The sequence below is a fragment of the Musa acuminata genome, chromosome BXJ1-3 (genome assembly GCF_036884655.1).
Source record: "Musa acuminata AAA Group cultivar baxijiao chromosome BXJ1-3, Cavendish_Baxijiao_AAA, whole genome shotgun sequence".
Classification (NCBI taxonomy): domain Eukaryota; kingdom Viridiplantae; phylum Streptophyta; class Magnoliopsida; order Zingiberales; family Musaceae; genus Musa; species Musa acuminata.
The window spans coordinates 5,092,366-5,118,645 of NC_088329.1; the positions used below are offsets into that span (position 1 = coordinate 5,092,366).

Here is a 26,280-nt window from a genome sequence, read left to right on the forward strand (position 1 = left end):
ATCTCCTCGTACTCGGCGACTGTTCGGTGTGAGGGTGGTGGGCCACCGTTCTTTAAATCTCCCGTTGCAGGACCCGTCCTTCGCCTCGTCGCCCTTTCGCTCCCCTGCGGTCGATTCCTCTCCAGAGAGACGCCCGAAGGAAGAAAATGACGGAGACAGCGACGGACACGCGGAGAGTGGGGGAGGGAGTCTTTCTTGGAGACGCGAGGGGAGACTAGGAGTGGACGTGGTTCTGCTTTGGTTGGTGGAATCCATGGAGGCGAAACGACTTCTCAGCGGTAAAGAGAAGAAGATCAAAAGAAAGGAGGTGGGTTTCTCATCTCTTCGTCTTGTTTGTTTCATGATCTTAGCGTCTCCCGGGCTTATCTATGGTATTGTGCTAGAAAGATTGGATTTTTTTTTGCAGCTTTTGATCAAATGAGCATGAAAAAGTTCTCTTTTTCTTTTTGTTTTCTCCTGTTAACTTTAGGGCTTTCCCTCTTTTCTTTCTGCTTTTTGTTGCCTTTTGAACGTTCTATGCTCCTATACTGGTGGCCTTCTTTCCCTTTTTTTTTTCTCTTCCCAAAAAGATCTGACTTTAATTTTTGTTCTAAAAGAGGCCAATATGGAAGTGATGTATTATAATACTTTCTGGAATCACCGGCTCTAAGGGTTTTCCTTGTTGAGTTTAGCAAACAACAGCTGGATTTTTGTTAATATGGTGGCGGTTGTTGTCCTTTTATCTTCGTTTAGTTTGGTGCCCTTCAAATGTTTAAGGACTCTAGTCGTTTTCGATATCCTCACTTTTGCAGTGGGCCCTGCATGCAACTGGAGAGGACAACAATTTGATAGAACTTTTTGTTAAAAGTTTGGTGCTTGCTTACTATCTGAACATTTTCCCTAGAGGCCACTCTATATATTCATGCAACTACTGAGATCTTTTGATACATACCATCAGTCCTTTGGGGTATTTGTGTGAAAAAAAAGTGAGCAATTTGTTGGAGAATTCATTGGTTTTAAATAGCAAGGAAAATATTGGTAAAAAGCAACTAGCAGTGAAGTATAAGAAGAAAAGAGAAAATATTTTTTTTATTATATTTTATTTTATATTTTTGCAAATGCAAAACAGAGCTAATTTAATACGAGACTATTCTAGCGTTTGAAATTAACCACATTGCCACTCTATAAGCAGTTCACCACCTCATTTCCATGACAAGTATTTTGCACGTTTGGTGCCTTGGAATCATGCATGAACCACTATCATCATGTTAATCTTAAACATTCTGATGAATTTCTGATACAAGCTGCATCCAACATAATATAGCTATTGTTTCACTTTTGGAAAGGAATAGTAAGCTAGTTATACTCCTATCAGGGTTAAACTTAATTACAACCAATGATCTTCATTGCTTCTCCTAATTGTCACATTTATGATAATAATACTTGCAATATAAGTCCTATTTTGGGGGCCTCCTTTCTTATGTCATAGATCCTTTATTTCTTAAGTTACAGGTATTTACTAATTGTTTGCACTTGAGCTAGATAGTAAAGATGATGTGAAGATGTGCACTGAGATAAATATCCTTGGCAGTTGGTTATGACAAAAAGAGAAAAAAATTGTATAATTTATCCCTCAAGATTTGTATGGAAATTTAGGAAATTTTCAATGAAAATATGAAAGTGTGCTATTTATAGGAGATCTATGAAAGTGAGCTTATGTGATGTAAGTGCCAGTTGGTTAAGGAGATATTAGGAAAGACAGAGATTATAGCAGGACAAACTCTTAAGCAGAAGAGGAGAATAACCTTCATTATCAAATTGTAGAGAGAATGAAGGGTGAGGGGGATAAAAACCATATGGATTGGTGTAAGTTAATTTCCAAATGAAGGACTGGGTGGCCACGGAAACGGATTTGAGTTCTTATTTCAAAAAGTCATAATCTTCTGCCCATCTTTGCATTACCACCTCACCTACCAATATGGTGATTGGATAGGCAGAATGGGGCCTGCGTGGAACCCGCTAGTGGGCCCTTTGCTGCATCTCAGCGTAGGTGAGATGGCTGTGGCTGCATTCATGTGAGTTTATACTTTTTTTGTATTTTAGAAGAAATCACAATTTTCAAATCCGTACATGTAAGCAGGCAGGAAATTTTTTTACTTGATAGCTATGGAAATAAAATATTAATGATGATTATGCAATAAAGTGAGTGGGTAATGATTTATCCTAGCATAGAGGCTTGTGACAGAAAGATTTGAATGCCAGATTGGATATTATAGATGTGCACACTATTGTGAAGAGTGGTGTTGAGATCATTTCAGTCCAAGCCCTAAGATTATAGTAATATGTTGTAATATTAGAGAGGATTCAATCATTTGTGGTTTTGGTGTGTTGCAGGACTCTGTAAGTTCAAACTATTGAGGACTAGAAATTAAAGCTTTGATTACTTGATTTTAGTTGGAATTTCAGTTTCACTCACATCTAGAGTGGATCTGCTGAGAAAAATGAATTATATGAATATGCTGATTACTCTGTTAGTGTACCCAAGACCTGGAAATGTTTACATGCTACAGCCAGACACAATCTTGACAAGCTCTGCTCGAGTGAGAATAGATATTACAGCAAAATCCTTTCATTTGAGAAATTTCTGTCTTGATGCACACATCTCTTTGACTTCACCAACATATTTTCAGGAGATATTTTAACTTGAAAGACCAAGCACATGGTAAAATGAGAATTCAGTTTCTGAAATTGTGAGGGGACATGTGCAAACATGTGAATTGGAAGAGAAATGGAGTACAACATCACATGGTAAAGTTCCTTAGCATTTGATGTACAACATCAAAAAATGATTTCCGCGCTCATGCATAAAATATTTAGTCTAAAACTCTACTGGCTTGGTTAACTTTCATCTGATTTATCTATATTGATTATTTTTCTCAATTAAATTATGATTATTTTTTTCATGCACTTAATTATTTAAATAGTAATGCTTGAGGAATATATGCAAAAATCTAAATGTTGCAACTGACAACAATGTGTTTCTGTAGGTACTTGAGAAGAAAAAGGCAATTGATGAAATTATAAAGAAGGCATCATCTGTCAAGGACCATCTAGTTTCCTTTCCTCCCTTTTGTCACTATGAAAGAAACGGTAAATAGGAGCTAGAACTTTAAGAGCATGGGAAAAGATGTACAAGTATGTAATGTTACATTTCCAAGTGAAGATGGTAGTTCATAGTGCTATACTTTCTTTATGCCGTTTTAGGTTTAAAGAACTTATTATCTGAAAACTCAGTTTTCTATTATAAATCCAAAACAACCTGTCTTTTCAATCTGTTATGTGACATAGACAGTTGGATTTATGTATCTACACATCTGTTTCTACTTTGTAGCTTTCTTTCTTCTTGATACCATCTATTTATATAGTAAGTTCTTTCTATATCTCACTGTGATAGAATCCTGATCATGTTAACTGATGATCAGGACTTTCTGTCTGCTTGGAATCAGGACTTGGAGACCAACTTGCTCCTCCTGTTAAGAAATATATTCAAAATCTTCTTAAGGTAAAACCATTTACTTTTTCAATTTTAGGATGCATTAAGTACCAATATCATGTGATAAACCAAATTGTCTAGGTCAATATGGAAGGTCCATATGGTCCAGAGTGGCAAATGGAAGAGAAAGTGAAGCGCAGGGAAATGGTTTCACCTGAAGCACACTATATATTTGTGCGGCAATCCACAAATACAACTTCTAATGAGAATTTATCAACCAAAAGTGAGGAAACAACCTATCCTGGTCAGACAGGTGATCGGAATCGTCTGGTTGGTTTTGTGCATTACCGGTTTATTGTTGAGGAAGATATTCCTGTTGTTTATGTATATGAGCTACAGCTTGAGACTTGCACACAAAGGAAGGGATTAGGGAAGTTCCTGATGCAATTAATTGAACTTATTGCTCGTAAGGTAACAATATATGTTTTGTAAAAGTGATACATATGTGCATGGCAATTTGTTTTTTTATTTTTGTTTGGCACTTTCATCAGATCTGGTTTTGTATAATTATTGTCATGCTTTACTGTGAAGTTGTTTCTACTTCTTTCCATTTGGTTGATGGAAAAAGTGAATTTTGAGCATGACTAGCATCTTAAAATAGATGGCTTCTTGTTTGACTTGTCCCTGAATATTGTGTTCCATGTAATCATTAGAATCACATGGGAGCTGTGATGCTGACAGTACAAAAAGCTAATGTTCTAGCCATGAATTTCTATACAACTAAGCTGAGGTAGGTTATTATCTAAACATGGATGATAAGTGCAGATCATGTAAGAACATAAATATCATATATCATTACTCTTCGCCTTTAGTTTGAATTGAGAAGTCAAATTAATGTATTTTCAGATATGTCATCTCGAACATTTCACCATCACGAGTGGATCCACTGGTATGTTTTTTCTTATCTACAATCAAATTTTTTTTTTTTAATCTATGGAACTTACTCTTGTTCTCTCATAGTAGATTGGAGCTGAGAAAAGCTATGAGATTCTATGTAAGACGTTTGATTCTGAAGCCAGAGCAAAATTGGAGGTACTCTCTATTCTCATAGTAAATAAACCTTTTGCTCCAGATTTCTTTAAAATAGTGGTTAATGTCTATGCAAGTTTATATCTATTTATACAAATCCTCTCTTGCAACAGTAGACTCTGGTTTTTATCTACTTTCACCTTTTAGTCTCTTCAGTGTGGTTGATCCTGCCCAACCTCTTAGGACCAAGACAGATCATCAGTGAGAGTTGTTTGCCCACTTCAGGTCTCAATCACAGGTCATAAGTTGGGAGTCGTTCTCAGTGTATCCATCACCTGTTTTGCTCCTCCATAGATGTCTTGTGGTTCTATATCAGACCTTATACCTCCATCAAATGAATCCTAATGTTCGTATAAAAAGTTATGCATGGAACATACTGGTTAGGAGCCAGAAAGGACAACCATGAAGGTGTGGTTAAAAAGACAGGAGACTACTATAGGTGTAACACCAAAATATATTTGATAGCAAAAAGAGAGATAAGATGAATGGTCGCCTGGATTTATTTGACTATGATCAGAGTCGGCTTAGTTCTCTAGAATGGCATCCGTTTCCCATTTTTTACTCTCTATATTTTCACTTTACTTTTGCTTGCATATGCTCATTTTCCATGGATGTTGATGTCCAAATCCTAATACCATGTTATTATCTTCCATTTACCATGAGGATGCAAATGCATTTTTGTATGCTTCAACCTTTGAAATATTGTAGAACTTATTCACTAGTAATCTTCTCAAGAACAATAGTAGTGTTATTAAACAAAATGTGATCAAACAAATATATGAAGCCTAGAAAATTTGATCTTTCAGATGTTTGCATGTTCTAATGTACTTAAACATCTGTCTGATGCACTCTCCCCAACTTATGCAGGAAAAGCAGCAGGATGATGGATGAGTGCAGTGCTCTGTTTCAAACTGTTACTAGACAACATTTGTTGCTGAAAGATGTGCATGGCCAATTCAATTGCCTATCTGCTTAGTTTCTAATTTATTTTTGTCTTGGGCTAAATTTTACCCCGAATTCCACAGCCCATGAATGTAATGCAAAGTTTTTTCTTACCCAACAATTTAGTAGAAATACTTACTGTTCTAATGTAATAGTTTCTACAAAATGATCAATTCTTAGCTGAACTTGTCAATTCTTACTGAAATATGCATACATTCATATCTCTTTGCACATGACTGGATTGGCTTTACTAGTATTTATTATCTTTAATTTGTAATGTCTAGACAAAATAAAATAGCACAAAAAATGGCATAAAATGTTTACATGTATATGCATTTTTCGATTCCACATGTCAATCACATAGGTGGCTAGGAAGGATCGTTACTGCACGCTCCTTTGTACCGGATCCCAGAAGCGAAAGAAGGTTCTGCCACGTCACACCTTGCTCCTCCTTTTCCCATTCCCTCGTCCACTCACTCTCCGGTGAGTCGGTGACAGTAGCGAAACCTCTCTCCCGAGCCCTCGCCTCCATGTCCGAGGATTCTCCTCTGTGCGTCATAGTACGAGAAAATATCTGCAAAATTCCCTAAAATTCCCATTTTTTTTCTCCCTCTGATCTGTGTTTCGATGAGTAAAGGTTCGTTTAGAATTATGGAAAACAAGCAAATCTAACCGTTAACTTAGGGAGATAAATGCGATGGATGTGGTCACCTTTGGCGTCATAGTGGCCATCATCCTCCTCTTCTTCGTCCTCGTCTTCTGCATCACCATCGAGGGCTATTGCCGCCGTTCCTAACCCTAATCTGGACCTTCCTCTTCTCCTCCTCCTCCTTTGATGCCTCCCTCCTCTTCTCGGCGCTTGCGCCTGCTCTTCCGCCTCCTCTCCCTCATCGTCCTCGCCGCCGTCAGCGTCGGCCACTCCTCCTCCTGCCCGTTCTCCCCTGCTGTCGATCTTGATGATCACCACCACCATGACCATGACCATGACCATGACCACGACCATCATTGCGGCCATCATCACCACCACGACCACCATGGCGAGATTCGGGGATCGAAACTTCCCGAGGAGCTGGCTGAGGAGGAGGATCTGATGATGCTGGACGGATTGGATCACCACCACCATCACGAACACCATCATCACCATTTTCATGGCGATCAACACAATGAGCTGTCTCCAGCAGGTGAGTTGGATACGATAATTTGATTCGGTTTTTGGTGAGTACAGATAATGGGTTCTTTTTCTGAAAAATCGCGACTTTTTTGTGTCTGGATGATTGTGGAGGAGAAGGTGTTTGGGTGCGTGCGATGGGGTGCTCGCTGCTGGTGAGCATGGCGTCACTGATCTGCCTCATTATTTTGCCTGTGATCTTCCGTGAGTGATCTGACCTTGGCTCGGTGACGTGTGTTTGGTATTGATCATGATGTTTCATTTTGTGGTCGGAAGTCTGAGTTTTGATCTCTTTGCAGTGCAGGGAAAGCCGTCCAAGGCCGTGGTGGATTCTCTAGCTGTTTTTGGGGTAATTTTATTTATTCATTTTTTTAGAAGTTAGTATTTCAGTGTCAGATGACTAACTAAAAGTAGAATACAGTGATTGCAACTTAGTTGAAAGGAAATCTTTATTCTTTTATCTGCATTATTTTTATATATAATTGTACACTATAAGATTAGTAGCACTGTGCAAGAACTATTTCTTGCCTGCAGCGACCATGTTCTACATAATGAATTTGGATGAAGATGGAAACATATCAAGAATATCATGAAAAAAGAAAATTTATTTTCCAAATCAACCATAGAAAGTTATCTTTTGTAAAGGAAAGAATAATTGATTGATTTGACTTGATGTAATTATAATATTTTTGTATTTTCTTTCTTTGTCTTGTATGTGAGGTTTATAAAATGGGAAAAAGGGATTCTAATGGGATCGACGATGAATCAATCAATAAAGACTGAGTTATTCTCCCACATTACTTGTGACTGTTGCAAGGTCACCATATGAGTTCTGATAGTATAATTTCATCATCTACATGTGAGATGCATAGAGATGTGGGTCCTTCATTCCTAAAAGTTCTTCCTTGAGCCAAAATAGTGATTTAAAAAGGTGTCCGGGCGCTTGCCCAGGCACTCGGGTGAGACAAGGCAAGGCGAGGCCCAAGGGACAGGACTTTTCCACTGTTGAGGGATAGGACCGCCACTTCCTCCATCACTGACGAATACATCTGAAGCTTTCTCTGCCCATGATGTCAACGTCCGCAACTTCCGTGGCCACCGTTGTCATCGTCCTAAGCTTTCTCCATTGTTGCTGCCATCGTCCTGTCACATACGGTCGTCGTGCACCCGCAAAACCTTCGTCAACGAACTGTTGGTTTCTTTTGTTTGCTTGTACATATGTTTAGCAGCATATTTTGTCTTGTTTTTGTGTGTTTTTGCTTGAAAACTGTAAGCGGGAACAGTTTGTAGGGCTGTAGAGCGATTGCTCACCAAAATAGGCAAAACTACCCTAGAATGACCTAGTTTTCGCGTGTCATGGTCTGTTTTCTGCAGACTGCGGTGTGGAACAAAACGTCAGCTATCTAAGCACCTCAGAACCCCTCGGGTGGCACAAGGTTGGATGGGGGTTTGGGGTAGTGTTGAGCACTGATTAGATTTACAAGTTCACAAGTTAAGCCTATAGGAATTTGCCAACGTGCTTGACAGTTGGTGAGTAGTCGTTTATGGACTTATGACAATTTGTTTGCCTTCTAAAGTTCTTGTTTTTTCGTTTCTATCTTGCACACCAGGTGTTTGTTGAATTACTTATAGAGATGCCTTCTTCACGTGACATCGAGACTTGTTCGCCACTCGTTTTTGAACTAGTCAATTTGCTCTTTTACAGGTCCTTTGGGACCTGAGTGAGGTTACAACTAGACTAACCCTTTGCAGATAGATAACGTAAGGGTGCCTCACAACTTAGGTAATTCCAACTAAATACGTGACAATCTGCAGCTTCCTCGGTCGCCACTACCATCAATCTAAAAGTTCTTCTGTCACTGTTGCCCTCTCCTTCACGTTCGACTGTCGATGACTCTTCTCTCCCCCCTCTAGCTACTGTTAACATTGGATTAAATACACTTTTTAATTTAATATCATATTTTTATTTATATAATCATATTTATCAATTATATTATATATTTTAATATTTTAATATTTTAGACCGCTTTGCTTCATTGGGGTGGGCACCTAGGCAAGCGCTTAGTGCCCTCAGGCATTTTGGAACTTTGGCTCATTTTGGTGCATAGCACTTTTTAAAACACTTAGCCAAAAGGATATCTTTTCTATTACCTTTTCTTATTATTATAATTTTCTTTCTCTCTTTCTCCTATTATATTCTCAAAAAAGAAAAAACTTCCTCTATACGTGGCATTCTCATCCTACATCATTTTGTCTCTCTTTTTAGTTCTGTAAATTTTTTACAAGCAACACAAGATTTTTTTTAAAGCACTTTAATTTGTAAAAACATTTTTAAGACTTTAAAAGTCATTTTTTCTTGCAAAGTAATCAAGGGTCCGTTTGGGAACATATTTGAAATGTGCATTGAGGGCCCAATGCACATCTCAAATATGAAGTAGTATTTGATAATTTTTTTTCAAATCCTATTTGGCCTAGATGTTGCATTGAAAATACTCAGATGCTGATGTTACTTAGGAGCATTAGTATTTCAACATTTATAGGATGTTAATATAATTTTTCAAATTTCGAAAGTACTCTATGACTTCATCTAAAATAAAATTATAAGATTGTCAAATTGATTTAGTGAAAAACCAATATGATTTATATTTTCTATAAAGGTAGAATTTTATTTATTTATTTTTAAAGATTATTTAATATTTATTTATATGATTATATTATTTATTTATTCTATATTTGGGTCATATGAACTTTTTTATAAGATTATACTTATTTATTTATTTATTTTTACTTATTAATTTAAATAAAATATGTATTCACTTGTGAATAAATATTAAAAATGTTAGAAGGGTAAATTTATCATAAAATATTCAATGGATTTTTGAAATACAATTTTATTAAACAACACTTTTCTTGCAAAGATAAAATCTAAAATCAAATTGAAGACTTATCTCCTTCCTTTTTCTTTAAGATCCTTAATCATACCTGTGATTATCTTCCTTCTTTTATTTGACCTTTTTTTAGTAACTAATATAAGACTGTAGTAGATGTTCCTATATGGTAATTTATGAAATTGCAAAAGATATTGTAAGCAAATAATTTTTTAAATAAGGAATAATTGAAATGATCCTGCACCGGAAAGAGAGGAACATCATAGAAAGAATCAGTCCAATGGTGCCATCATGTTTTAAAGCAATGTAGCTTTTGCCACATGCGCCATCCTTTCCTCCAGATACGAGGACAAAGATTGGTGTGCTATTTTGTTGATTTTTCCCTACAGCTGACCAGGCATGCAGCCAACTCCACACCTTTTTCATTTAGAGAGAAAAGCTTTTTCACACTTCTTATCCTACTAGAGTAATTGGCCTCATATAATGTGCCTCATGATACTAAAATTTTGACGGTTTGTTATTAGAGACTTTTAAAGATGATGTTGATTAAATATCTTGACTTTGATGCACTTACAGGCTGGGGCAATGCTAGGGGATGCTTTTCTTCATCAGTTACCCCATGCATTTGGTATGATACTCTGTATACAAGATTCTTCTCTTTGCTTCTTAACATCCTTTCCTCATTATTTAAAATGATTCTTGAGCTTACTATATATTACTTTGTGGTTGATCCAATTAAAGTTCATTAACAGTTTAGCACTTCATAAAAAGGAAACATAAACAGTATCAGCAAGATTTTTGGGGGCATTTGTATCGATATAAAAGTTGATGCATACACATTTTTTGAAATGCATGCATGAGTGTGCCCAGTATTTACAAATGCAAGATGGCTTTTTTAGATACTTGCATTTATATATATTATTATCTATCTGATGTTTGACTATTTGCATTTGGGAACTGCATTTGCTGATTGAGAAAAATGCTTAAAGCTACAAAATATTGTCTTATTAGCTGAATGGCTGATTTATGATGATAATCTTTATGATCATAATGAAAGTGCTCAAGTATTATATATGCTCTTCGTTATTTTTGGTGCAATTATGGTTATCTATAAAAATATTAAATTTACTTTTTTTTGGCATATGAATGGCACCCAAATTGGGGTTTTAGTTTTTTTTTCAATATCTTATTGTATATCCATGTATTTGAATCTTTAGCGCATAGTACCATAATTATGTTTTTCATTAAGCCTGGCTTTGAAATCTGTATTTTGTCATTGCAAAGGAATTCTTCAGATGAAAAATACAGGACTGTGGTGCACTTTGCATATACATCTAGGGGCAATGCAAGAAACCAAATACACCAAGCACTCAACTTAGCCAGATTAGCCTTTCCCAGTTTGTATTAGTGAATTCCACTTATTTCAACTATAATTTTCATCCAAAGTGAGTGACTCACTTCAGGAGCAAATGCATGCTGAGTTCTTCATTGTTATAAGTGATGGCTATCCAAAAATTTACTAAATTTTGGAAAGCTAGCATGGATTATAGCACATATGTTCAGAAATTGATGTTGGTTTCCTATGTACCTGAACGTTGGTGCAACGACATGCTCACTTTCAGCTGAGGATGCAAGATTTTGCACTAACACATGGTTTACTAATTTTGCTTATCCTGACTTACTGATGTTTCAGCATTAGAAAATAGTTTTTTTTTTCCGAAAAAACATTGATCAGGTAGCTATTCCTAGATAACAATGCATGTGAATGTTTATGAACTTGAGAATTCGTGACTTGACACAAGGTATATTCTTTTGCTTTGATCAACATTCTGACATTCAAACCTTTGAAATAGTTGATTATTGCAGATCCTATATAACAATGCATTTGATGCGTATTGAAAACCATATTTTTTTATTCTTTCAGGTGGGAAGCACTCACATGTGCACGAGCATCATGATCACCATCAAGAGCATGGACATTCTCATTCACATAGTTTGGAAGATCTTTCTGTTGGATTGTCTGTTTTAAGTGAGTATTTCTACTCATTGCTATACTAGATTCATGCGTTACTTTGTATGGATCATTAAGCATTATCTTGTTTACAATTCAAGATGCCAATCTTTGAAAGTACTTTATTCCTTGCTTCTTTATTATCATGGTGCACTGATAATGTCCCAGAACCTACTGAAACTATAAAACTTGAACATGTTGTAAAACTATTGTTCATTTAACAGTCAAGCTTTCATCAATTGGATGTCAGACATCACTGATGAACAAAGCTAGAACCCTTTTTGTAGGAATTTAAGACTGAAGAACAGTTGTTTTCAAACAAAAACCTATGCTTTAGCTATGGATACCAGTAATGTTGCTATTACAGGGCCAAAAACAGAAATTAGAAGACTTTGCATAGGAATTGTGTGCGTGTGCGTCCGCATGCAAATATGATGCTGCTTCATGGCCAAGAGCTGGCAGGTTCCTTCATAGTCCACTAGGTCCTAGGACACCTCAAAATCTAGAATTTCTTGTGTTTTTTATGGTTCAAGATTAGAAAGCATCTTCTTTTTCGCGCTTTCGGACAAGAAATGATATCTGCAACACAGTTCTTTTCTAACAAAAACATATTTGTTGACCATGGAAACCTATAACGTTGCTGTTACATGACCAAAAACTGGCAGGGTGCTGTTCAGAAAGTTTGCTAGGGCCTAGGACAACTTAAAATCCATAATTTTTTTCTCTAGTTCAGATATGTCAAAGGAGAGAAATCATTTCTGTTTGCACACTTTTGAGGCAGGAATCAGTGATATTTTCATCTTGGAGTGCTTCAGTTGGCTAATTTCTTCTCTCACATGCTCTGCAGTTGGCATTGTCCTCTTTTTTTTGGTTGAGAAGGTTGTGAGATATGTTGAAGATAATTCTAGAAAAGGAGCTTATGATGTAGTACATGGGCACCATCATCACCATAAACATCATCACAAGTCAAAGGATGAAAATGAAAATCATGAAGAGTCAAATCCAAAGGGTAACAGTCAAAAGGAAAGAAAGCTAGGCAAAGAGCCATCAGATGATGATTCCAATGGCACAGAGACAAACAAAAACCACACGAAACATGAAAGTCTTCTCCGGAAGGTAAGATGTTAACATGTACAGATATGTCTTTGGTTCTATCAAGACCATAATGTTGTCACTATGAGCTGTGCTCTTCGTCCTATTATCTTTTGCATTCTTGCAAATGTTGAGCTAACGGGTACCCTATCCCCTGCATACTTTGTATGTATATAAACTATCTCTAATGAACGAAAACATCATCGCCATAAACATCATCACAAGTCAAAGGATGAAAATGAAAATCATGAAGAGTCAAATCCAAAGGGTAACAGTTAAAAGGAAAGAAAGCTAGACAAAGAGCCATCAGATGATGATTCCAATGGCGCTGAGACAAATAAAAACCACACGAAACATGAAAGTCTTCTCCGGAAGGTAAGATGTTAACATGTACAGATATGTCTTTGGTTCTCTCAAGACCATAATGTAGTCATTATGAGCTGTGCTCTTCATCCTATTATATTTTGCATTCTTTGCAAATGTTGAACTAACTGGTGCCTTACCCCCTGCAGACTTCTTTTTTTTTTTTTTGCAAAGCTAATACCCTATACATTTCTTATTATCTCTGTCCTGCTGAAGTGACACTTTGTATGTATATAAACTATCTCTAATGAACGAACTCATGAATCCTAATTGTATCCTCACTACGGTCTTCTAGAATCTACTTTGCACCTTTAGGATTTTAATTTCTTGTCAAGTAGGATTTGCCTTGAGCTACAGGTAGTTGTTACATAAAAAATGTTATAATGAATCTTCTGATGGATTCAGTTAATAGTCTGGATGTCTATCTATTCTCATTTACAGCGTGCCAATTCCAGTGGTGCCTCCATAGCTAGTGTGAAAGATTCAAATGCTAGCAATGATTCTGCAAGCCAGCAATCATCCGATGGTGAAACAGCTCCTCAATCGAACTTGGTGTTTGGATACCTGAATCTTTTCTCTGATGGTGTTGTAAGTTTGTGTACATCAAAATTTTCTTCTGGTTTCTGGATGTACAGTGGAATCATGCATACTGAGTACTGTGAATATTTCAGCACAACTTTACGGATGGTATGGCCTTGGGAAGTGCATTCTTATTGCATGGTTCAGTTGGAGGGTGGTCTAGAACACTATTCTTGCTTGCACACGAGCTTCCTCAAGAGGTTATTTTCCATCTTTATACCTTTTTAGCAAATTGTTTATGTATCCTGGTAGCCTTCTAATTACTAATCTGATGCTTTATATCAAAATCTGAATGAATTTTAGAGTGACTTCATTTTCTGCTAATTTCAGGTTAGCAATGATCAATGTTGAAATTAACTAATGTTATTTTGTTTATGTAATATATCTCTAAGTTGGATTGCTCTATATTGTATATTGTAGATGAAAGTTGAAATTCTAAATTCTTTCATTTCATGACCTGTTTACTTACAAAATCTTCCTTGATTAATTATGCTTCATTATGTTCTCTTTTCGCATATTTATCTAGTTTTATGTGATAATTTTGCAAGGATGAGATGGTAAATGAGTGCAGAAGTGGGTATATGATGACTACAGCATTGCATCACGGTTTGTTCATAATGTATATACGATCTAAAAAATCTAAACTTTAGCAGTTTGTTTGGCTTGGTCATATGTTGCAATTGATTATGCTAGTCTAAAACTGCTTTTGCGAGTCATAATTAGCTGACTGGGACATCCTAGAAGATTAAAATCATATGCATTCACAAATATAGAGCAAAAACGTTTTTCCCTTTGACACTGGAAAAATACTATGTTAGTTGCATACACATGGCCATGATTTTATTGTGCACTCTCTAAGCGACAAGGAAAAGGTTTTGGTGAGAATGAAAGACTGAAATCCTAGGCAGATTATGTTCACTGACAGGTGACGGATGAGTTTTGAATAGATAATATCATGTCTTAAGGGCAATTAGCAAAGCTCCCCCATGAAGCTCAGTAAACACCATGGGATGTAGAACCATGATGGCTTCTAAGGTCAGCTTTGATTTATGACCGTCAAGCTGTGCCATCATATTTTCAAGGAATTCTTATTTTTAGGAAAATGTATAGGTTGTCTATTTTCATTTCTTATATTCGTTGAAATATGTTTGCAAATAGTAAACCATATAGCATTTAAATGGCAGGGCAATCTTGGTTCTTCTTCTGCCATGATAGTTTTACTTGTAATATGAATGCTATGTTAATCCATTCATAGTTATTCAGTGGGCTTAAAATATGACTTTATGGATTCAGCTTAATAGTTCTTACAAAAAGATAAATATATAGGATAGACTTTATTTGTCGGTTATTATCAAAGACTATAGATAAATATAATATATTTAAAAGTAGTAAATAGTTCTGTTTTTCCAGAAACCTTTTATAGAGAAGGCATAACCCAACAATCATCAAAATTGTTAGTGACTTGTTTTTCGCAATGCATGCATGAATAGTGAAGACTTGGGATAAGAAAACACCAAAAATAAACAAAGGAGCTTTGGTCTGTAAAATGTCTCAACATTACTAACAACCTGAAAATATTGACTTTTTTTATATGAGCTGTCTTGTTTAATCAAGTTTTTGTTTCTGAAGTGCACTGTACCTATAAACTAGTTCAGACTTTCTTAGTGTTGAATTTTTTGTTTTAACAAAAATATCCTTTTGTTATTAGGTGGGTGATTTTGGAATTTTGGTGCGATCAGGATTTTCTGCTCCCAAAGCCCTATTCTTCAACTTTCTGTCAGCGTTGGCTGCATTAGCTGGAACTGCATTGGTTAGTTCATTCTCTTGTTTCTTCTCTTAAGTTTTCAAGGACGATAGATCAGAACGAGCTGATGAAAGTTGTTTTTCCCCTTCCCCAATTTTTTAGGCCTTGTTTCTGGGTAAGGATCCAGGACAGTCATCATTGATTGAGGTGAAACTCTTCCTTTTACTGTGAAAATTCTGTTTGCTGTAAAGTAACACTTGATAACATCTCTATTTGTTTCTTTCAGGGTTTTACTGCTGGTGGTTTCATTTACATAGCGGTAGCAGGAGTCCTCCCTGAGATGCATGATGGAAAGACAACATTCGGAGGCACAATAGTTCAGTTGACTTCTCTGATACTAGGAGTGGCTGTTGCGCTTTGCATTTCTCTTGTTGAGTAAAATGCTTGATATTAAACGACAACACCTGTTTGTATTGCTGTCGTTTTCCTCCAAGAGAGGCAAATGCTGCAAGTATCCTGGGCTGAAATGAACCCTACAGGTGCCGATTTCTCTATTCTGGAAAACTGTCACCGGAGGAGAATGTTCGCCACTGTTGATGCTGAAGTTTTGATTGTGCCAGTAAATTGTGTGCCGTAAGAAAGGTGTACATTGACATTTTAGCGACACAAACTTTATGATGATCACTTTGAGAATCATGGACTGATGCATCTCTTGATAACATGGTGCTGCTATCTTGTTATTTGTCTAATTTCTTTATTAGCACCACTGATTTTTACATGGAAGAGATACTTGGATCAGATAAACAGTTGTGAACTCCATGTTTACTTTTGTTATATGCGTCTTGATGACAGATCCAAACAGTGGAACTCTTTGGAGCACAGCTATATGTCGTTGATCTAATCTTCATTTTTGTTTTCATGACCACTGTGTATATGACAGTATTTTCCCTTGATTTCAGCACATAAAATCTTGTTCTTGTCACCACTGTTACATGACTGAAGTCTGTTAGCATGAGGAATGACATTTACCAGGATATATTTATATATTATCCAAAGTACCTCCTAAAGTTAGAAGCAAAATAACACCAAAACGAATGGGCAAACTCTCAAAAAAAAAAAAAAAACTCTATGTTTTTTTTATTCTATTAGCATCTCCTTTTTCATTTATCCTCATAGACCATTTTTTTTTCTAAAGGATAAAATTATATTTCTGTTCCACCTTCACCTTGTTACCCTTGCCTCCCCCCCCCCCCTTGTCCTATGTTGTCGTTTGTGAGGACATGCTATCACTCATTGACAATCGCCTAGTGCTGCGTCAATGCCATTGTTCTCCGTACACCTTCGACCTAACCTCAATGCCACTCACCCTCAAAGTCTTGAAAGGATCGTCGCTCGTTGACGACCTCAACATTGCTCATCGGTGCATTGACACAGTCATTATCAATGCATCCACCTCCAACGTAGCCTTCCTCTAGAACGAGAACGAGTTGCTTCGTTGAAGAATCAACGAATCAACCTCCATTCCTTCATTATTGGCCCACCGTAGCTACCTCCTTTTCCTCCGCCAAGGTCGACGATACCTTCAATTAACAATGTATATAAGGATTCTAGTCAAAAGGGGGAAAGAAAATTCCCCTAAAGCCAATTTACTTGGTCCATCACCATTTAGTGCATAGTCATATTATAAAAATGGTTTCATAAATAGCTAATGTTCATCCTACTACAATTTGTTTACATTCTTTTTTGACGGTGAAGAGAGATCAAATAAGGAAAAGGCACCCCTGCTGGATTGATCCTTTAGTCGAGCCCAGTTTTTTGCTCATTTCGTGCTCCTAATTCAATTTGGAATGCTGCCAAAGGCTTCCCCTGCAATCCATCATCAAAGAAGTGCAACATTGAGAAGCCCTATAATAGACTCCTAGGTTAACTGAATCTAAAATATATCGTTAGAATCTGAGAGCCCGTAAAATCTGGTTCAGAGGCCCTGCAACATGCAAAGATTATAGATGTTATACAGATAAATTACATTTTGATTCATTTGAACATGTGGAGTGTTCACTATTTCTCCAGGTAAGACAACAGATCTGTGGTAGGATTAATCAAATGCAGTTGTTCATCAGAGAACCCAATCTGAACTATTATCCAATCTTTGAAGTAGTCTCTTTAGTGGCAAAAGCACTATATGATCCGAGTAACAGCTTTGCTGGTGATATTTGCATGGGTCTTTCTACATGCAAACTAATGAGAAACATACAAAAGAAGGTCAATGACAAAGGACCAGAAGAGTTACGACTTAACACATACATGTACCTAAGCAGTTTTTCTGAGCAGCAACGCCAATATATAGCAGAGACATGCGTCGATAGAAGACAAAGCAACAATGAGCAAGGCCACAAGAACAAGGGTAAGGGTAGATGTCCTCAACTGCAAAATGAAATAAACAAAAGAAGAATAAAATTTTGAGATAATAATTGTTTCTATACCAAAAACCATGACAACTGAAAAACTATAAGCAAGCATTAAAAAAATGGACAGTTTTATGGCAAATGATCCTTGCATATAAAAATCAGAAATAGATGCACATTACACCATGTGGAAAGTCAGGAATACATGTAACTACTAGATTTTAATTCTTACTTTGAACACCTAAAATAGTAACCCAAACTATACAACTATGATTACTGAATATTAATTCATTTTATGCCTTCCTGGGAGGTTATTCTTGACATTCTGAGTCTTAGATTTGGACTACCAAGAGGCTCCTGCCAAGCAGCGTATGAAGAGTGCTTAGCCTTACCCCTACAAATAAAGGTTCTATTCCACATATGCTGCAACAATATATTCCTCCTTGAGGTCAATTGTGTAGTGGAATCATATTGGACTAACACGGTCCACTGACACACCCTACTGACCTCCTAATCTAATGTGTTTATGCAGAAAAACATTAGATGCAACATACACACAGTGTGCGGTCAAAACTCATAGGCCCTGTGTGGTAAGTGACGTGACTTGGGTGAGACACCCCTAATGGAGCTATATAGATCAGCTTTCAAAACATTAAAAGGTCAGGTATGATACAAGGCAACAAATGTCAAGTCTAGAATTTTGGTACCCCTGTTCATTTATACAGAACAAACTTAGATAGTAAAGTGGAAACATGCCTAATGATGTCTCAATTGTACAGCTAACAGTGCAAACAATATCAGTTAGAAAAGAAATGAAGTGACCAAGAAGACTTGTTTCTTTCTCCCACTTGTCAGGTATACATACCGTGTTCTGGAAACCTGGCCATTCAATGTACTTCAACTGACTAGGCTGCTCAGCCAAGAAGACTGCCAAGGATTTCAAACACCTGCATGGATAAGAAGGGTGCACATTCATTTGCAAAGCCTTGATAATTGATCATGAACACATAGTAAATTATGCTCTAATAGTGAAAAATATCACATACATTGCAACACCCTTTACCACACTCAACCAAAATGGTTCTCTATCAAATCCATCTCCATAAGACAATCCATAATGGTCATTACTTCTTATTGATGCACATATGGGCCTAAAATATGAAATTGGCCGTTGAATGCAACTTCCTGGAATCTATATAAAGAGAGAATACTGTTCTTCAACTCTTCACAATGAAAAACATAAAGCTAAAAATATTATTGACCAAATGATGGTTTTGGAAAGACCTTAACATGGCAAATTTTGGACTTGCAGGGCCAGCGAGCAGGAATTGATATCATATGAGGCATGAACAAAAGTGAACCTAGAAGGGAAATGTTAGCTTTTTATGGTGGTCAAATTATATAGAGATACAAATATGTGTATATATGTGTTACAGAAATAATATGGGAAAAGGGGAGGAAGGATTAAAACCTGAACAAGAAGCCATGACACTAGCAACTGCCATCTTCTTGTTAAGCTATACACAATGACAACAATAAGAATTAGGAAATTTCATATTACCAAAGCAGGATACTGAAATGCTTATGATTTATAAAAAACAGCAGGACAAGATTATACCAAAGAGAATAAGGCAGGTTGGTACAGTTGGAAATGTTTTATATGAACAAGTGTTTTTAATTGAGGGAACAGACAAAAACACACATTTCGAATAGATGTAGCTTGTAAAACTTTTGTATAACAGTAGTGCAACTTTTATTATGTTTTGTGGTGCACCTGCACCTAAGTCTTTTATGATACTACTAGGTGTTCAGTCATTCAGCAGATATGATTTATGTTGTCAGTTGTCAACAGTGGAGAGAAGACTAATAAAGAGTTTCCACTGAACACCAAGATCCAGCAGTGCAACAGTTCTGATGAAATATGTACTGTAGGGGCATCGGCAGTTCAAAATGGATCATTTTTTCCCCCTAAACTTAGCAGCTAATGATAACAAAAAATCATGGTCAATTTCAGCTTTCATGCACATTAAGACATCAAAATGAAGAAAGTGTCATAGCAACCAAGTATCACTATCAACAAAATGATGCAAAACAATAACTTACCTTTTGAAGAAAAAATAAATTATTAATTCAAAAAATTTATAAAAGAGGAGATCTATCATAATCATCCATCTCACAATTATGATAATTTGCATGATATTTTGTGGATTTCGCCAACCAACAAAAAGGGAAAGAGGAAATATCAAACAGATAAATAAGCTGTACATGCTTATTCAAAAATGCCACAACTAAATTTAAGTACAGAAACAGAACCTTATGCTAACCAACTAATTGAATATGCAAAGCAAATAAGCAAGCATTTGACCCATATATGAATTACTAATCTCCGAAACTCTGAAAATTTTAATAGCATCACTTACAAGAGATTGGTAGGCATCACATTCAAATAAGCTAGATTAAGTATGTAACCCCTTCCCTTTCAATTCTGTAATCAATCACTTATTACTAGTTGCTACTTTGCATTATCCTAAATAAGATGTGTCTTTGTGTTAATTGTTTATTGTTATATCATTTGCATTTGACATTATGGAATGATCCCTGTGTTTCATCCTTTATTTTTTATTTTTTATATCTAAGTTTTAATACAACAGTGAACAGTTTTAAGACAACTACAAGACTTTCTTATCTATGTTGGTCATAAGAACTTACACCCTTGTGGTGTCATCATAATGAAATGGATGGTACAATGGTGCTTGACATGATACAATAGAAATCTGGACTTCAATAATTTACTCCAATGATGTCTTACCTTAGAGGCATATCACCTATAATCTATAATCAACTTAACAGCATCTCTAATAGGGAGATGAAATGTGCTCAAACTCTATGGTTTCTATTCTTGCATTTAATTCTGCTTACTAATTATTTTGTACAAGAATGAAAAAGACTAAATGACCAAAGCATAAAACATTGATCTAACCATAAATCATGCCTTTAGTTAATGTTATGTCTACCTCTATCCAATTCTCCAACAAATTAAAAGCCTTTGACTGCAGAATATTTATGTGCTTGTTGTAGAAACCAAATGTAAGATTGGCTATATGGAAGAAAAATGACAATGTTTAGTTCCAGTTCCTTAATTTCTTTAATTTCTATTTTTTCAATTTTGCCAAAAAACAGTGTCCCAAATGCAATCATCTAAAAAACACCTAACAAATGTAAGTCAATTATCATATCAAACATAAACCTCAGCTTACTTTTGCTTCTTTCTGATGTAAAAGGAATAGGGAAGACTTTCCTGGAAAACACAAGAAGCAAGGTTATTTTCTAGAACCAAATTAAAGAAAAGCGTTCCAGGAATCCGATTCCATACATGCAAATCGATTAGCTGAACATAAATTGAGATTCATTCCACCAAAAATTAATCACCATGAGATGCGCAATAACGAAGAAAGTCACCTGGATGTTCCAGAAGCCAAGGAACCAAAGTGTTCGGATAGCCGAAAGGAGAGAACGTTACCTCCGGCGGGTGCCAAGAGGACAAGGTCGGAGCCGGCGCCGGCGCGAGAGAGAGGAAAGGGGGGGTTACGGGACGCCCGGGGAGCAACAGTGAGGTTTAGGTTTGGGATGCGGATCCTCTCAAACAGTACTTGTAAATGAATTCTCCAATTACAAATCTCAACCGTCCACTAGAAGCAGTTGCCGCTCAACCATCCGCCCAAGAGGATCCGACTAATAATTTGAAACGATCCGACCCGATTGGCTTTGTGGCTAAATAAATCGAACCGCATAAGCTCGAACTTATGTCGGGCCTCAGGGGAGAAATTGGTCGAACCAAACATAAACCCGACACCACTATTTGGTTCGTATATTGTCGATCTGGTTAACAGAGACCGTCAGATCTTCTAGAAGCAGGTTCCGTGGCAACATGAAAGACTGCCAGAGTCTGAAGAAGGTCTTCAAGTAGTAACCAGTCAAACCGCCGATGTGGTTGGACTTGAATGACTGCTGAGAAGGCCACGTGGGAGGATGCTTTGGAATTCCATAACGCCGCCTCTGCTCAGCGCTTACGTAATGGATTGACCACGTTATGCGTTTACATATGCGAACATCGCCACTGAACTGGGAACCATTCGCCACCTCTGAGCCATGGCTATTCCGGAAGTCGTCCTGAGCTCCACCTCTCCCGCCACAGGCTCCCGGGCGATCCCCGTGCTGGGCATGGGCACCGGGTTGGTCCACTTCACCCCCGAGCAGCGCCCCGCCACCAAGCACGCCATCCTCCGCGCCATCGAGCTCGGGTACCGCCACTTCGACACCGCCGCCATCTATCAGTCCGAGGACGTTCTCGGCGAGGCCATCGCCGAGGCCTTGCAGGCCGGCCTCATCCACTCCCGTGCCGAGCTCTTCATCACCTCAAAGATCTGGTGCGCCGACGCTCACCGTGACCTGGTCGTCCCCGCCATCCGCGAGTCTCTCAGGTGAAGAAGAATAGCTTCATGCTCCTCTTTTACTGCTTTCTTCTGCTTCGAGTTGATGCAAATTACGGGGGATTAACACTGATTTCCTGTCATAATTTTGTGATTTGATCTCTGTAATTGGAGCTTCTTAAAGCGTATCGAATTTTTCCTCTTGGTGTTAGGAATCTCAAATTGGATTACCTTGATCTCTACCTCATACATTGGCCCATGAGATTGAAGACTGGAGAATCCTATCCTCCTATAGAGAGCCACCACATTCTCCCCTTCGACTTGAAGTCTGTTTGGGAAGGCATGGAGGAATGCCACAGGTTGGGGTTGGCTAAGGACATTGGTGTTAGCAACTTCACCACATGGAAGCTTGCAGAGCTTCTCCGATATGCTAAAGTACCTCCTGCTGCTGTCCAGGTAGTCTGATTTCCCTTTACCTTTCCATGATTATTGTTGGATGTTCTGTGTGAGTCATAGTGAAAAGGGACGATTTTGCAGGTGGAGATGAATCCAACCTGGCAGCAGAAGAAGCTGAGGGAGTTCTGCAAGGAAAAGGGTGTTCATGTCATTGCCTATTCTCCTTTAGGAGGCCAAGATATGTTCATGGGCAAGAACTTAGTGATGGAGTCCCAAGTGCTTAAAGATATAGCCAAGGCAAAAGGAAAGACTGTGGCTCAGGTTGCTCTCTTAAGAACTACTTCATCCTGTTAGTAGATTAAATCAATACTGGTATAGGATTATTGAAGTTGGTCATGATAACAGATGTAATTTCCAAGTTCAGCTATTATTTCACTAGAATAAAATTAAAAAATTGTTCTTGAAATTAAGTTGGATGGTTGTCATGATAAGAAAACAATATGATCCCAAATCATTTGCTCCCTTTTGTCTTTTTGATAAAATTTCAAACCACTAGTTAAACATTTGAAAAGGAAATCAACATTAGGGCTTATATTTCTATTCTCTGCTCAAGAAAAAGGATCACTTGAACTTGATTACAGAGTAGAATCAATTCCTGATGCCTTCATGCTTAATTCAAGTTTTTGATGCTAGATAACATATGGCACTGATTTAGAGTTCAAAAGTTATTCATCTCATGTAATGTTTGTTGTATGTACTAACAATTAGATTGAACTTTATCTTGTAAATGAGCAAGATATTATGACGTATCGGAGAACTTTTCATTAACTTGATTGATCACCAGAAACTGTAGGTGGTCAAATGTTACTATTTTTAATCTCTTACGAAACAGATCAAAACACTTTGGGCTACAATGATCATGGAAACAAGAGAATTATAAACTAGCGGTAACCAGCTGACCTGTGTGGTACTAAAACTCGCATCTGAAAGGAATGGGGAATGGTGTCCATCAAATCATTGCAACTTAATAGTTTCTTTATTCTTTCAATCTCAGTTAGACAAAAACAAACATCTCTCAGAAAAGAAGAAAAAAAATCAAACCAACTTATTCGACGACATCGCTTGTTTTGTTATTTTTTTTCTCTTTTATTTTTTCACTGCATGTCAGTTTTAGTGGAAGATTAGCTGTATGACATGCATTGTAGAATGAGAGGTCCTGTAGAATTTCAATCATAGTGCATCAACAGACTGTGTTAATCTAGTTATGAACTGCAGCTTGATGGTTTTTGTTTTCAGGTTTCCTTGAGATGGGTTTATGAGCAAGGAGCGAGTATGATCGTAAAGACCTTGAACAAGGAGAGAATCGAGGAGAACATGAAAATTTTTGATTGGGAGTTGAGTGAAGAAGACAAACACAAAATTAGTCAACTCCCCCAGTGCAAGAGAGTCACACTGCGTTCAATGCTCTCAACAGAAGCGGCTGCCAAGCTACCTGATGAAGACGAGGTCGTTGAAGAATAAAGGAGTTGGTGCTATTAGATCTCTAAAGACGATTTCAGTACTTAACCACTGCATATACAGATCTGGTGCAGGAATTAATAGCTACTATATCTCTCCCTGTTTGTGTTCGGGCTGTATGCAGTGAGTTGATCTATGGATTTATCGACAATCCAATGCTTATGTTTTTCCTTTTCTTTTCTTGTTTTTGGGATACTTGTGTTATGATGAAGAAGTATTTTTATTAATAAAAGTGGTGAAAGATTGAGATATGGAATATATTTGGTCCAATATTTTTCAAAAATACTGTTCAAGAAAAAGGAAAAAAAATTGTAAGAGCAGCTCTTTTTCTATTGGAATAAATTATTTTGGATGATTACACTATACGGTTTCAAAAAAAAATTACATCATAATCTTGCATCGTGATGATGGTCTGAACCCCTTAAAATTTCTATATTAACCTAGAACAAGAAAATTTTCTATATTAACCTCATAATCTTGTATCGATGTCCCTCTTGAGTTACCTATGATCAGGATTATTTAGGATCTGTGTTTAAAGACGAATCAGTCTCATTATCGTGATCTTATCACGATTTTTTTCTTATTGCATAAATCCATTGACATTATAATATATACATGCAATAAATAATATAAAGTGAGAAAATATTATAATAATAATAAACAAAAAGAATTTATATCATATCACACGTGTCATTACTTACGTGATTAGCTTGCAGGGTACCTATGATAAGCCACTACGTCATAGTCCCCAAACGATACTAAGAATCTAATCCATCAGATATGACTATCCTAAGTTTCTATGTATCTATAGTTCATCATTCATCTAATATCGTAGAGATCATATATTAGGCATAGTAACGTCAGGCCCATACGAAATCCTATCCGAGTTTCACTCTAATCAGATTCTCTTAAAGAACTCTCTCAATCCGAGCGACCATGGTTATGGATTTTGTCTTAGTGAGTACTCACGAGATATTTTTCTCGTGATACCGAGAATGGATGATCCTCTGTTGACACTAATTTACCTTCGTAAAGTTGGTTATCATCCCCGATAACCGGCTATACTAGATCTAAAACTTCCAAACCTATAAATCCAACGTCAAAGAATAGAGTATTTATACAAGACATCTTTGGTGTCTCGAATCAGACATATGATTGAGACTACAGAATCGTTATATGACATTTGGTATCATTAACTATCCAACATTCTATAAGTTCATCAATCAATGAACTCATTCTCCAATAAGTACCTGCATTATACATCTAGTGTCTCACACGAGTGATTATGAGAATAGCCACCTTCATCATATGAACGAGTATATAGTACATTAGTCTACTCGGTTATTTCGATATCCCTCTCGAGTTTCGTATGACCGGAATTATTTAGGATCTGTGTTTAAAGATAAATCGATCTCATTATCGTGATCTCATCATGATTAGATTTCCATTACACGGATCTATGGACATTACAGTATACATCCAAATAATATATAACGTGAGAAAATGTCAATAATAATAAACAAAGAGATTGTCTCAGTATGTCACAAGTGTCATTACTCACAAGCTAGGGCACCTATAACTATCAAATACTACTTATGTAATAAGAAAGATTATATAAAGAAGGACAATAATGTTTTCTTCAAAAAGAAAATGAAATATACTTTTGTATGTATTGAATCAAACGTTACATATGTCCTTTCTAATACTTAGTGGATTAATTCTGATGCTCCGGTTTATATTACAAATAATATAGATTAATTTTGATGTTTCAATTTATGTTACTAATAATATTCAATGATTCATTTTAACTCAAAAATTGAAAGAATATATAAGATTCATTGTTATAATTAATTATCTTAAAATGAAAGTGATAATAATATGTACTTATAACGGACACTTATATACAATTTAGTTAATTGATTTTGAGAATTCATGTTATATTTTATAATTCTAGATATTTGGTTTTCTTATCCAGATTTGTTAGGATTTATCTTATTTTGGTGATAATAAATTTAGTACATTTATAATTTAATAAAAATTGATTATGAAATTTTATATAATAATTTATATAAATTTAATCTGAATATGAAGTTTGCAATAATCTTGTAATTAAATACTCAAAAGTTTCAAGAGCTTTTGAAATTATATATATTTACATCTATGAACCAAATGACCTATCCAAA

At 36.5% G+C, this 26,280-nt stretch overlaps 4 protein-coding genes across 6 annotated transcripts; 3 read left to right on the forward strand and 1 right to left on the reverse strand.

The window, feature by feature from the left end:
- Window positions 1–5,696, forward strand: LOC135618487 (uncharacterized). Of its 3 annotated transcripts, XM_065119370.1 has the most exons (9): window positions 98–307; window positions 2,670–2,787; window positions 3,027–3,129; window positions 3,462–3,541; window positions 3,614–3,943; window positions 4,186–4,262; window positions 4,379–4,421; window positions 4,496–4,564; window positions 5,429–5,696. In XM_065119370.1, the coding sequence occupies exons 2-9, from the start codon at window positions 2,740–2,742 to the stop codon at window positions 5,450–5,452; spliced, it is 774 nt and encodes a 257-aa protein (XP_064975442.1). In that variant the 5' UTR covers window positions 98–307; window positions 2,670–2,739; the 3' UTR covers window positions 5,453–5,696. The 3 variants fall into 3 exon arrangements, 2 of the variants coding, with proteins under 2 accessions (XP_064975449.1, XP_064975442.1); XM_065119377.1 differs by lacking the exon at window positions 2,670–2,787 and having other exon boundaries at window positions 1–307; XR_010489037.1 differs by lacking the exon at window positions 2,670–2,787 and having other exon boundaries at window positions 104–307; window positions 4,493–4,564; window positions 5,429–5,495.
- A 302-nt stretch (window positions 5,697–5,998) lies between these two features.
- Window positions 5,999–16,044, forward strand: LOC135618482 (IAA-alanine resistance protein 1-like). Its single transcript, XM_065119362.1, has 11 exons — window positions 5,999–6,684; window positions 6,792–6,875; window positions 6,971–7,020; window positions 10,136–10,187; window positions 11,484–11,588; window positions 12,418–12,686; window positions 13,467–13,613; window positions 13,697–13,804; window positions 15,313–15,414; window positions 15,511–15,555; window positions 15,635–16,044. Exons 1-11 carry the CDS (start codon window positions 6,339–6,341, stop codon window positions 15,785–15,787), a joined length of 1,461 nt encoding a protein of 486 aa, XP_064975434.1. The 5' UTR covers window positions 5,999–6,338; the 3' UTR covers window positions 15,788–16,044.
- A 983-nt stretch (window positions 16,045–17,027) lies between these two features.
- Window positions 17,028–21,412, reverse strand: LOC135618493 (uncharacterized). Its single transcript, XM_065119384.1, has 8 exons — window positions 21,274–21,412; window positions 21,011–21,051; window positions 19,225–19,270; window positions 19,038–19,114; window positions 18,800–18,945; window positions 18,619–18,700; window positions 17,659–17,772; window positions 17,028–17,214 (listed from the first exon to the last, which is right to left on the reverse strand). Exons 3-7 carry the CDS (start codon window positions 19,256–19,258, stop codon window positions 17,659–17,661), a joined length of 453 nt encoding a protein of 150 aa, XP_064975456.1. The 5' UTR covers window positions 19,259–19,270; window positions 21,011–21,051; window positions 21,274–21,412; the 3' UTR covers window positions 17,028–17,214.
- A 450-nt stretch (window positions 21,413–21,862) lies between these two features.
- Window positions 21,863–24,355, forward strand: LOC135618497 (non-functional NADPH-dependent codeinone reductase 2-like). Its single transcript, XM_065119392.1, has 4 exons — window positions 21,863–22,234; window positions 22,396–22,639; window positions 22,721–22,900; window positions 23,876–24,355. The coding sequence occupies exons 1-4, from the start codon at window positions 21,903–21,905 to the stop codon at window positions 24,098–24,100; spliced, it is 981 nt and encodes a 326-aa protein (XP_064975464.1). The 5' UTR covers window positions 21,863–21,902; the 3' UTR covers window positions 24,101–24,355.
- The last annotated feature ends 1,925 nt before the right edge of the window (window positions 24,356–26,280 follow it).

Bases quoted from the DNA above. Each gene is read 5' to 3' on its own strand.
- LOC135618487 (XM_065119377.1), top strand. From the start codon at position 254: ATGGAGGCGAAACGACTTCTCAGCGGTAAAGAGAAGAAGATCAAAAGA. The intron at 3,130-3,461 runs GTAAATAGGAGC...ACTGATGATCAG, and splicing joins TTGTCACTATGAAAGAAACG to GACTTTCTGTCTGCTTGGAA. The intron at 4,422-4,495 runs GTATGTTTTTTC...CTCTCATAGTAG, and splicing joins CATCACGAGTGGATCCACTG to ATTGGAGCTGAGAAAAGCTA.
- LOC135618482 (XM_065119362.1), top strand. From the start codon at position 6,339: ATGCCTCCCTCCTCTTCTCGGCGCTTGCGCCTGCTCTTCCGCCTCCTC. The intron at 13,805-15,312 runs GTTATTTTCCAT...TTTTGTTATTAG, and splicing joins CACACGAGCTTCCTCAAGAG to GTGGGTGATTTTGGAATTTT. The intron at 15,556-15,634 runs GTGAAACTCTTC...TGTTTCTTTCAG, and splicing joins GACAGTCATCATTGATTGAG to GGTTTTACTGCTGGTGGTTT.
- LOC135618493 (XM_065119384.1), bottom strand. From the start codon at position 19,258: ATGGCAGTTGCTAGTGTCATGGCTTCTTGTTCAG. The intron at 19,115-19,224 runs GTTTTAATCCTT...TTTCCCTTCTAG, and splicing joins TGTCATGGCTTCTTGTTCAG to GTTCACTTTTGTTCATGCCT. The intron at 18,701-18,799 runs GTATGTGATATT...TTATCCATGCAG, and splicing joins GTGGTAAAGGGTGTTGCAAT to GTGTTTGAAATCCTTGGCAG.
- LOC135618497 (XM_065119392.1), top strand. From the start codon at position 21,903: ATGGCTATTCCGGAAGTCGTCCTGAGCTCCACCTCTCCCGCCACAGGC. The intron at 22,235-22,395 runs GTGAAGAAGAAT...TCTTGGTGTTAG, and splicing joins GCCATCCGCGAGTCTCTCAG to GAATCTCAAATTGGATTACC. The intron at 22,901-23,875 runs GTTGCTCTCTTA...TTTTGTTTTCAG, and splicing joins AAGGAAAGACTGTGGCTCAG to GTTTCCTTGAGATGGGTTTA.